This window comes from Hemicordylus capensis, chromosome 2, assembly GCF_027244095.1.
Source record: "Hemicordylus capensis ecotype Gifberg chromosome 2, rHemCap1.1.pri, whole genome shotgun sequence".
Taxonomy (NCBI): domain Eukaryota; kingdom Metazoa; phylum Chordata; class Lepidosauria; order Squamata; family Cordylidae; genus Hemicordylus; species Hemicordylus capensis.
In genome coordinates, this window is record NC_069658.1 from 264,972,063 (window position 1) to 264,984,374 (window position 12,312).

A 12,312-nucleotide genomic window follows, 5' to 3' on the forward strand; every position below is an offset into this window, starting at 1 on the left:
GACAGACGCATTACATGCAAGGCGAGATAAGTCAAGCCTTAATTTGTTATAATTGTGATGGTCATGGCGTACAGCTCATGAAAACCCCAAATCCACAATCCCAGAAAATTAGAATATTACATGGAACCAAGAAGACAAGGATTGAAGAAAAGAACAATATCGAACCTCTGAAAAGTATAAGCATGCATATGTATTCAGTACTTGGTTTGGGCCCCCTTTGCAGCAATTACTGCCTCAATGCGGCGTGGCATGGATGCTATCAGCCTGTGGCACTGATGAGGTATTATGGAAGACCAGGATGCTTCATTAGCGGCCTTCAGCAATTCTGCATTGTTTGGTCTCATGTCTCTCATCCTTCTCTCGGCAATGCCCCATAGATTCTTTATGGGGTCAGGTCAGGCGAGTTTGCTGGCCAATCAAGCACAGTACACTGTATACTTTTCAAAGGTCCGATATTGTTCTATTCTACAATCCTTGTCTTCTTGGTTCCATGTAATATTCTAATTTTCTGGGATTGTGGATTTGGGGTTTTCATGAGCTGTACGCCATGATCATCACAATTATAACAAATTAAGACTTGACTTATCTCACTTTGCATGTAATGTGTCTGTCTCATATATCAGTTTCACCTTTTAATTTGCATTACTGAAATTAATGGACTTTTGCACGATATTCTAATTTTTCGAGTTTCACCTGTAGACTCTGCAAAAACAGTGGAGTCCAAGTTCACCTGATTACAAGAGATTTTGTCCACAAATAACCCATTAAAAGCATTACAGAAGAACATAGTCTCCGGGAACTGGTTTGAACTGGAAGGAGCCTGAATCAAACTCCTCACAACCCAGGACAACTCTGCTGAACGCAAACCTGCTGAACACAAACCTTCTCTCTCTCTCTCTCTCTCTACCCCTCCCTTCCTCTCTTGCACTTATGATGGCAGAAAACAGAGCCCTAGAGGAATAGAAAGACTGCTGTGCTGGCTGGCCACCTAGGATAAACTCAGGGCTGCAGGAACTCCAGAGTTACACACCAACTGTCCTACTTTTTAAAATAAAATAAAAACCACTTTTGCTTATGAGTTCTGGTTTTCTCTGAAATTTCCGCCCTCAACAGAGAGGAGGAAAAATTCGCCCAGTGCTTGCATACTGCCTCCCCCCACAAAAGGAAGCTCCAACTAGAAATGTGGTTGTCCCGCCTTAGAAGGAATGGCTACATGGCTGTGTATAAGGCAGCTTTGGGCAGTCTGCAGCAGCATAAGAATAACTATTAACGCTACTCCCACCACAGCCACCTATTACATAGACCCATGCTGAGTTTGTATTAGTGCATACGATATAAAAGCGTATGCAGGTTATTTGTAATCAGATACACTTACTACTCACACCAGAAGCAGAGGAAGGAGAATGCCTGCTGGATCGGCTGACACAAGGACTCAGTAAACACCATCCTCCACAGATGTGAGCTGGAAGAAGTAGCAGTAATCAAACAGAAGTTCACGCCCTGATATTGCTTGCTTGTTTTTTTTTATTTTATTTCATTTATTGCTATAGATCAGGGCTCCACAACTTAGGCCCTCCAGCTAGTTTTGGACTACAGTTCCCAGCATCCCCAGCCACAATGGACAATAGTCAGGAGTTGTTGTAGTCCAACATCTGCAGGAGGGCCGAAGTTGTGCAGCCCTGTGTATAGATCAATGTGTGTTGCATATTATGGAGTAACAACAAGAAGACAAGTTCTCCACCCAAGATTATTTCAATCTAAAATATAATGCGGGGATGACAACAAAGAAAATTAAGTAAGAACGGAGGGGGGAGTAGTAAACAGCGGAAAGAATATGCATTCAGATCCTTCTGCAAAGCTGATAAGCAAATATGTCATGAACCCAACGACTTCTTTCATTTAGCAAATCCTGTCTGAAGAAAAGGGGGGGAGGAGTTAGGATGCTCTGCTTACCTTTTTTGCTCAGAAGCCTGCTTGCTTGATTATTTCCCTCAAAGAAAAAAGGAGTGTAGAGAGAATATTTCTTCCTCGAGGCACTGGAGCCAACAAATGCTTTGTTTCCTTGTTGGGGAAACACTACACTTATGCCAAATCTGAACTTTGTCTCTATAACATTACGTAAAATGTAATACAATGGGAACATTTACTGAGACTGTAGTTGTTGAAAAAGCCAGGTGCGTCATCACAGCATACCTGGATGAAATTATTTTGTAGTATGGTGAGTAGTTTGACTAGCTTGATCAAGGTGCTGGTGATGACTTTTAAAGCCCTGAACAGCTTGGAACCAGGGACCTGAAGGGCTGCTTTCTCCCACATGAATCTGCCCATGATCCCACCCCCTGGGAATGACTAGCGAAGCCCCCTTCTAGCATTTGTTCCCTCCTGTGGAAGTTCACTTAATAGCTGTCACCACCCTGTGAAAGTCCCTTTCTCCCCCACCACAAGAGATCTGTCTGACTTCCTCTCTGGCGGTGTGTCAACAGCTAGCAAAGACTTAACCTGTTTTGCCAGGCATTTTCACATCATTTGATATTGGGTTTGGTTTTTTTTTTTTTTTTTTTTGCCCGGTGGTATGTTTTTCATATTGTTTTTCATTTATGTTGTTTTAAACTGATGTTTTGTAAGCCGTTTTGAATTTCAGGACCGAAAGGTGGGATATACATTTTTTTTAATGAATACATGCCTAGGTTTAAACTGCTGTTTAAAAGGGACAGCTGACATCCTAACAAAGCACTAGTGCAATGGGAGAAGTGCCTGTGCCTGAAAGGTTTAACTATCTCAGTTCCACTGCTAGCTCAGTGATGGGGGCAAATTTCAATGACCTCTTCTTCCCCTGGAAGTGCTCTGTGCCACTCAAAACTATATCCCTGAGGGATCATGAGCGTAGCATCCATTGGACAAGGGGGAACAAATGTCCCCTCGCCTGGAGGGTCACAGGGTCAACAAGTGGCCCACAAGGTTCGGGGTGCATGCGCCCTGCCGCCGCTGCCCTTACTGCACCGGGCGCTGGTGCCCTGTAGCTGGGGCATGCAGCGCTTTCTCCTCCTCCTCCTTCTTCCCGCTGCTCCGCCCCCTGGCTGCCATGCAGGAGCCACCAGAGGGGCTTCCCGGCCCTGATCCTCCACCGCCACGCCCCCAGCAGAGGACGGTGACCTCCTGCAGCCCCGCACCTGGCCCAGCTCCGTGCCAATGAGCCGGTGCCGCTGTTGTCCACGGTGGTGGCAGCCACCATCCCACTCTTCACCAAATGGTGTCGGTGAGTTGAAGGAAACGGGGAGGGAAAGGCTTGGGCAGTCTAGGTTGCCCCACCCCCTTACATCAGACAGAAGGGATGTGAGGCTTGGGGTGCTGGGGGTGCACATGAGGCCCCCGGGTCAACCTTGTCCCCCGGCTGCCTCGCAACACCTCTGCTGAGGATCATGCATGACTCAGGGATATTTTGCACATTTGGGCAAAAAAAATCTGAACTTCATATAAGTTCATATAAAATATGAGCTTCATGACCCCTGCTAACTTGGCAAAGAGGCACCTTTTAATGTGGTGATTCTCTTTATTTAGCAGGGGGAGAGTAACTGGCCCTATCCACCCCCAGCACAGTGCCTCCAGTGACTGTAGCTGGTGTCTATCTTATGTTTCTTTAGATTGCAAGCCCTTTGGGGACAGGGGTCCACCTTATTTATTTATTATTTCTCTGTGTAAACTGCCCTGAGTCATTTTTGGAAGGGCGGTATAGAAATTGAATTGTTTTATTATTATTATTTTATTTATTAAAACATTTTTATACCGCCCAAAACTTACGTCTCTGGGCGGTTTACAACAGAGTAAAAACAAAGTAAAACATTCGTTAAGGAAAAAATGGGGGGGGAGGACATGACAACAATTTTTAAAAATTTTAAATAATATTTTAAAACAGCATTAAACCCATTAAAACATCATTAATTAAAAGCCTGGGTGGAGAGATGTGTTTTTTAAAGACTTTTTAAAAGCTATCAGAGATGGGGAGGCTCTTATTTCACTAGGAAGCACATTCCAAAGCCTCGGGGCAGCAGCGAAGAAGGCCCTTCCCTGAGTGGCCACCAGACGAGCCAGTTGCAGCTGCATGCGGACCTCTCCAGCAGATCTCAGTGGGCGGTGGGGTTCATGACGAAGAAGGCGTTCTCTTAAATACCCAGGGCCCAAACTGTTTAGGGCTTTATAGGTCACTAGTGTTCTGAAGCCCGTTATAATAACGGGCGCTAGCCTTTTCCTCTCCCCTTTACTGTTTTTTTTTTTTTTTTTGAATGCAGCCTCCGCCGCTGCCTCTGAAGTCCCACCCTCCCTCCCTCCCTCCCAGCTTCCAAAACCACCTTACCCTGTCCCGTTACAGTTGAGCAAAGAAAGTCCAAAATTGAGGAGGGAGAAAGGAGCTCTCAAGCAGTGCTCCTCCCTCTGCAAAGGCTCTGCCCGAACTGGCGCTTGGGACTGAAAGGACGCCTCTTGCGTCCTTTCGGCCCCAAGCGCCAGTTCGGGCAGAGCCTTTGAAGAGGGAGGAGCACTGCTTGAGAGCTCCCCTCTCCCTCCTAAATTTAGGACTTTCTTTGTTCAACTGTAATGGGACAGGGTAAGGTGGTTTTGGAAGCTGGGAGGGTGGGATTTCGGAGGCAGCGGCGGAGGCTGTATTTTTGCTTTTCTGTTTACTTCGGCCTTCACTCGGCCCCCGGTCCCGGCCTCCGTCTCCCTGCGGCGGTCTGGGCCTCCGCCGCCATTCCCCCTCCCGCCACCCACCGCGGCCTGTGTCTCCGGCCGGGGCGGCCACCCAGGGCTCCGGCGGGCCCGCCACCCACCGCCGCGGCGGCCCGCGGCTCCAGCGGGCCCGCCACCCGCCGCCGCCCGCAGCTCTGGCCAGGTCCTCCGCTCCCTGGGGCCTCTCCCTTGTCGCCGCGGGTGTCCTCTGGGCAAGGCGGCGGCGGCCAGTGTTCGCCGGCGCCGCTCACCCTGCTTTTTCGGGGCGGCCGCTTCTGGCCGCCCAAGATGGCCACCGGGTGCCGGCCGTCGTGTCTCCCTTGCCCTGTTCTGCGCCTGCGCTTTGCGCAGGCGCAGAACAGGCCAGGGAGGCACAAACACACGCCTTGGTGTCCGTCCACGGACGGACACCAAGGCTTTTATTAGAGAGGATAACCAGCACCTTGTATTTTGCCCGGAAACTTATCGGCAGCCAGTGTAGCTCCTTCAATACAGGAGTTATATGGTCTCTCAGAAATGACCCAGAGACCAGCCTGGCTGCCGCATTCTGAACCAACTGTAGTTTCCGGACTACGTACAAGGGCAGCCCCACATAGAGCACATCACAGTAATCCAGTCTGGAGGTTACCAGCAGATGTACCACTGTTTTGAGGTAGTTCACCTCAAGAAACGGACGCAGCTGGTGTATCAGCCGAAGCTGATAGAAGACACTTCTGGCCACCGCCTCAACCTGGAAAACCAGGGAGAGGCTCGGATCCAGAAGCACTCCTAGACTGCGTACCTGTTCCTTCTGGGGAAGTGTGACCCCATCCAGAACAGGCAGATCAAAATCATCTCTATTATTATTAATAATGATAATAAATAATAATAATTGTTGGAAAGTTAAAGGACTTTGCGCTGTCTCTTGCCTCAGACAGTGGAGGACAGACTAGTGAGTCAGAGGGCTAGAGGGTCAAGATATTTGTCATCCCTTCTCCACTGCTCTGATTCTATCCCTTTGAAATGTAGTTTGCTGATCTCAGGGATTCAACTTCCTTCCTCCTTCTCTCTCTCGCTACCTGCCCACCTACCTTGCAACATGGCAAGTTTCTCTCCCTGCACCATTTGTGCAGAGAGGATGCAGAATCCATCTGCATCCACCTAGATAGATAGATTAGAGATCCTAAATCCTCACTTTCCTATCTAGAATGGAGTTCCTTAATAAATGCCTTTTATATTGATTTGAAACTGTGAACTGGCTCCAAGTTACTTTACTCTCAGCAAACACGCATGCTTAACTAAATCTGCTGTGTCGTGCCTCTGTGCACTCTGCTATATTGAGAAAGGAATTCTCTCACCACAGAGAATTTCCAACAATAATAGACTGATGGGATCTGAGCTGTCTGTGACTGACCAGGGCGTTTTTCACATGGGGCTTTTAGCTCGCATCTCCTCCAGACTGGAAGGTGTGCATTCACGTATCGGCCAGATTTACCCCAAAGTCCCTGAGAGCTATTGAGGAGCACTTCATACACGATTCAGGGTTTTCATTGCTCATTAGCCTGATTTATATCCAGGGTAAAAAAATCCACTTTTTGCATCGGTTTTTGAGGCAATTTCGAACTTGTAGTAAAGCTTCGCAATACTCATGATAAAACCTGCTGTGTGAAAAACGCCCAGGAGAGAGGAATCTTGGGGTCGTTGTGGACAGCTCACTGAAAATGTTATTCAGTGCACAATAGTTGTGGAGGGATTGGGGGAAGTAAATATTGGAGATGGAGAGTGCATCGATCTTTTGCACAGAATATCCTAATGACCACTAGGGGCATTGGGAGTAGAGGCAGTGAGTGAGGGTCTCCTTATCTGTCCCTGCTTGCCTCTACTCTATGACTCCTGCTATGACTCTTCAGGTACTTCCGGTAGTGAGTCAGTCCTCTTCCTTTCTTCCTAGAGAGAAGATGGAAACATCTCTCTCTCTCTCTCTCTCTCTCTCTCTCTCTACCTATTCATTATGTAGCTGATAGATAGGTCTTTCCTGTCTCAAATGTAGAAAGGAAAAATTGTCCCATTCGAGTCGGTGTCAACTCCTGGTGACCAAGGAGCAGTGTAGTTTTCTTGGTAGAATACAGGAGGGGTTTACCATTGCCTCCTCCGGCACAATGTGAGATAATGCCTTTCAACACCTTCCTATATAGCTGCTGCCGGACATAGGTGTTTCCCGTAGTCTGGGAGACATACCAGCAGGGATTCAAATGGACAGCCTCTTGCTCCCTAGGCAAGTTGCTTCCCTGCTGTGCCATGTACTTCACTAATAAATCAACTTAGTATTTAGATTGTACAACAATCTCCCTGTGTGTTCTTTAAAAGTAGTTGCAACGACTAAACTCTGCACTCTCCTCTGTAACTGTAGTAGTTAGCTCCTCTTGTTGGCGCTCTGCTAAATAATCACAAACCCTAATAGCAAATTCCATCCTAGGGTCATTAGGAAGGGGACTGAAAATAAAACTGCTAATATTGCAATGCTGTTATACAAAATCTATGGTGCAGCCACATTTGAAGTACTGTGTACAGTGCTGGTCACCATCAGGATATTATAGAACTGGGGAAAGTGCAGAAGAGGGCAACCATGATGATTAGGGGATCAGGGACAATTTCATTTATCGAAAATGAGCCCCCTCTGACCTCACTACACCACTGGCTAGGCAGAAGACATGTGGATAGCCATGTAAAATCTGCTCCCTCCAAAAGTCTGTTCACTCAAGATTTCCCTTGACTCAGGGTGGATTTCTTGTTATCACAGTCACTTTATGATTACTTAAGTCATCCTGGAAAAATTACTCTGCATAGTAAAATGACCTTTGAATAATTAAAATTTTCTTTTATGGGTTAGAGTTAGACTCTGCCCCGTGGACTTCTCCTCACTCCATTTTTCACTTTCTGTTTTAGTTGTGTTCTTTATCAAGAAATAAAGAACCATGCTTACTTGCCTGCAATAAAGCCTTCGTAAGAGTTTGTTTCTTGTGAAATCATTATGGTAGTGGGTAGAGAGAGACCCTTAAAGGGTGTAATAAAGAGGTAACTTTAAATGGTCTGGGAAAATATCTACCCTAAGTTGCCAATTTCTCTGTTAAAGCACCCATTACACCTAAAATAAAATATCTCCAGAGTTTCTAGGCAGAAAAATCTACATTTTTTACATAGCCCATTGTGTAAGTTAATGCTCTTTCTGTGTGGAAGAAGAGTGAGGGGACGATCACAGCCTCTCTCTTTCTTCACATATTCTCCTTCATCAGTCCTTCATCTGAGGAAAAAGATTCAGGCAACATGCTGCACTGACAAAGAAAAAAAAATTACACCCCATCTAGAAATGTGCCTGCCCCACCTAACAAGGAAGGCTGACTACAGGGATGGGTGAGCTGCTTTCAAATATTGCAGCACGCGTGCACCCAAATTTGCTGCCAGTGTATTTTCAGTGATATTTTTAATGGAGGCTACAGTGTGAGAATCAGTTGTCAGTAGGAACAAAGTCCAGCACATGCTGTAACACTGATGTGAGGATAAACATAACCATGTACACTGCTCTGGGCTCCTTGGTAGAAGAGTGGGATATAAATGTAAAAATCAATGCCTAAATGCCTGCCTGGAGGCAGTAATGGGCTGGATGAGGGATAACAAACTGAGGCTGAATCCAGATAAGTCAGAGGTACTTATTGTGTGGGGTCAGAACTTGGGGGACAATTTTGATCTGCCAGTTCTGGATGGGGTCATGCTCCCCCAGAAGGAACAGGTACACAGTCTGGGAGTGCTTCTGGATTCGAACCTCTCCCTGGTGTCCCAGGTTGAGGCGGTGGCCAGAGGTGCTTTTAATCAGCTTCGGCTGATATGCCAGCTGCTTCCATTTCTTGAGATGAATGACCTCAAAACGGTGGTACATATGCTGGTAACCTCTAGGCTGGATTACTACAATGCGCTCTATGTGGGTCTGCCTTTGTACAGAAACTGCAGTTGGTTCAGAATGCGGCAGCCAGGTTGATCTCTGGGTCATTTAGGAGACAACATATTACTCCTGTGTTGAAGGAACTCCACTGGCTGCCAATACATATCCAGACAAAATACAAGGTGCTGGTTATTACCTATAAAGCCCTAAACAGCTTAGGCCCTGGGTATTTAAGAGAACATCTTCTTCGCCATGAGCCTCACTGCCTGTTAAGTTTCGTCTGCGGTTGCCGCCAACTCGTTTGGCGGCTACTCGGGAACGGGCCTTCTCCATTGCTGCCCCTGGACTTTGGAATGCACTCCCTATTGAAATAAGAGTCTCCCCATCTCTGGCAACTTTTTAAAAGGCACTGAAGACACATTTATTCACCCAGGCTTTTAATTAGATTTATAGTTTTTATATTTTTAATATTGGGGTTTTAAATGTTTTAATGTATTAAATGATTTTAATTGTTAATTGATTTGATGTTTTAAATTATTTTAATTGTAAACCACACACAGGCACATGTTTTGGGTGGTATAGAAATATAAACAAACAAATAAATAGGTACACACTGAGAGTGTGCCCACCCTGACATCACTGGCAGACATCCTGACACCACAGTATCCGGGGTGTCCCTTAATTTTGTGAGAGGGGCATTTATATGCCCCTCTCACAAAAAACCCAGAGACGTAAGTTTGGGTGGGGTATAAATTTGATAAATGAATGAATGAATGAATATGAATTGGCTCTCTACACTTGCTCCAAACAGAGTTTTGGAGAGTGTGCAGGGGGCTGCCCTTGGGCTTATGCTAAAGGCAAAGACATGAATATGACAAATACGAATATCACCCACCTTAAACCTTTCTCTCTGCTATATAGCAATAAAGCGCTCAGGTTTGGATCCGGCAACCAACCTTGAATCTGAGTCCTTTAGCCCTATATCATACAGCAGGAATGAGGAAGTTTAGAGTGGGAGTCTCTCCAGAAACCTCCCCATGAGCTTTTTCAGGTGGTGGCTTTACTGCAACTTTACTATGGGAGGGTGTGTGTGTGTTCACATATCGGCCAGATTTATCCTGAAATCCGTGCAATATTTCAGAGAGCACTTCACACATGATTTGGATTTTTCCCTCTGCGTTGGAACCTAGCCCAATTTATGTCTGGGGTTTTAAAAAAATCCTCTTTTTGCATATCCACGTAAGCTGCGTAAACCCACGGTAAAGCCTGCTGTCTGAAAAGCCTCCATGTAACACCATATAACCTCATGGCATGCAACCCCTCACCACTAATCTCCCCATGAGGGTACAATAAGCTGTTGGGAGCTCAAGCAGGCCAAGTCCTTCTCCCAGGCCATTTGCTTTTCCTTTTCTTTTTTAAAAGTGATACTCAACTGCCCTTCAACTTTCCATGGCTTCTGGATGCCACTGAGCATTGTTCAGTCCTCACCAGGATATATTGGGAGTTTTCTGTTTTTCTAAATTTCCAACCTAATATTTTTCTGTGTAACTGGAGAATCTCCTGACTATACAGAAAGCACTACCTTATCTTTGAGTGATCCTGTTTCACTGGCCACTGATGATAAGCAGGGGACTACAACATTCAGTACAAGAAGGAACACATGTGAGTATGATATCAGAACATAGGAAGCTGCCTTATACTGAGTCAGACCATTGGTCTAGCTCAGTACTGTGTCCACAGACTGGCAGCAGCTTCTCCAAGGTTGCAAGCAGGAGTCTCTCTCAGCCCCATCTTGGAGATGCCAAGGAGGGAACTTGGGAACTTTGCATGCAATCATGCAAATGCTCTTCCCAGAGCGGCCCCAGGAATATCTTACAGTGCTCACATGTAGTCTCCCATTCAAATGCAAACCAGGATGACCCTGCTTGGCAAAGGGGACAATTCATACTTGCTACCACAAAACCAGCTTGTTAGAATGTTGGACTAGGATGGTAAAGACCTGTGTTCAAATCCCCATTTGTCTGTGAAGATTATTGGGTGATATTGGGCCAGACACCGTCTCCCAGCTTAATCTATAGAGTTGTTATGAGGATAAAATAAAGGGGAAGAGATAAAACCATGTACAAATGTAAGAGCAGTGGCGGTCGGGGGGGGCGGGGAGAGAAGGGTGAGCCAGGCTGGTCTCTGGGTCATCTCGGAGAGACCACATTACTGCTCTGCTGATGGAGCTTCACTGGTGCCAATAGGTTTCTGAGAAAAAGACAAAGTGCTTGTTATAACTTATAAAGCCCTAAACGGCTTAGGTCGTGGGTATTTAAGAGAGTGTCTTCTCCACTATGAGCCACACCGCTCATTGAGGTAGTCTGAGGAGGTCCATCTCCAGTTACCACTGATTTATCTGGTGGCTACACAGAGATGGGCCTTCTTGGTTGCTGCCCCGAGATTGTGGAATGCACTCCCTGCTGAGATACGATCCTCCCCATCTCTGGCAATTAAAAAAAAAACATCTGAAAACCCATCTTTTCACTCAAGCTTTCCCAGTTTTTAAAAATTGTCTCTCTTAATTTTATGACTGTTTTTAAATTGTTGTATTGTTTTAACTTTTTATATGTGTTTTAATTGTTTTATGTTAACCCCCCCAGAGATGAAAGTTTGGGCAGTATAGAAGTGAAAGAAAGAAAGAAAGAAAGAAAGAAAGAAAGAAAGAAAGAAAGAAAGAAAGAAAGAAAGAATAATTAATAATTCCATTCAACTTGTTAGTCTAGGACAGATTTGCACAACGTTGGCCCTTGAGCTGGTTTTGGAATACAACTCCCATCATCTTTAGCCATGGTGGCCAATAATCAGGGATGATGGGAGTTGTAAGCTAGCATCTGCAAGAGGACCAAAGTTGTGCAGCCTTGGTCTACAGGCATGATTCTTACTTTGGGCATGAGAGGTCGTAGTTTCAACTCCCAGGCAAGCCTATGTACTGTGAAAAGGGGGGCACAACTTTGGCACACTGGAGCTCAGTGAAATATCATCTGCTTTGCATGCCAGGTTCAATTCCTGATATCTCCAGATAGGGATGGGAAAGACCACCACCACCCCATCTGATATCCTAGAGAGCCACTGCCAAAAGCTAGCACTGATTGGTAGCCACTAGCTACCAATGATCAGCCCACATGCCTGGGGTTAACACCACAGCAGGGCAGGGTGAGAGAGCAAGAGAGCGAGAGAGAGAGAGAGAGAGAGAGAGAGAGAGAGAGAGAGAGAGAGAGGCAGCTGGGATGGAGTGAGAAGAATGGGAACAAGCCGCACCTGCAGCCTGTTCTCCGCCCCCCCGAGCTTCATCCTTATGGGTACCACTATAGGCAATATTGGCCAAGATGGACCAGTGGTCTGACTTGGTATAAGGCAGTAGGGATGCGTAGAATGTTCTGAGCTCAGAACATTCTGACTTAATATAGGCCATTTCAAGTGTTCTGAGCTTGGAAAAGAACACTTTTCAAATGAAGGACCCGTTCCAAGCTCAGAACAGAATGACCCCTTTCTGTCAGAATGTTTTGAGTGTTCCGAGCGCCATTTTGGACTCCAAAATGGTGCTCTTCTGGCCTCTGCACATGTGCAGCAGCCATTTGAGTGGTCAGAACATTTTGAGTGTTCCAAGCTCATTCCATTGGAACAACTGGCTC

At 46.0% G+C, this 12,312-nt stretch overlaps 1 protein-coding gene across 5 annotated transcripts in view; it reads right to left on the bottom strand.

Annotated features, from left to right (window-relative positions):
- LOC128347903 (kyphoscoliosis peptidase-like) overlaps positions 1–10,251 on the bottom strand; it is a 34,068-nt gene extending 23,817 nt beyond the window's left edge. For 2 of the 5 annotated variants that reach the window (XM_053303209.1, XM_053303207.1), the window contains exons 1-2: positions 1,954–4,292; positions 1,376–1,462 (exon numbers count right to left, since the gene is read on the bottom strand). In XM_053303209.1, coding sequence (XP_053159184.1) covers positions 1,376–1,462; positions 1,954–2,143 — 277 coding nt within the window. In that variant the 5' untranslated portion in view covers positions 2,144–4,292. Of the gene's footprint in view, positions 1–1,375; positions 1,463–1,953; positions 4,293–9,533 lie in introns of those variants that run through there. The other 3 variants (XM_053303210.1, XM_053303211.1, XM_053303208.1) reach the window with 3 other exon arrangements.
- Positions 10,252–12,312: the final 2,061 nt, after the last annotated feature.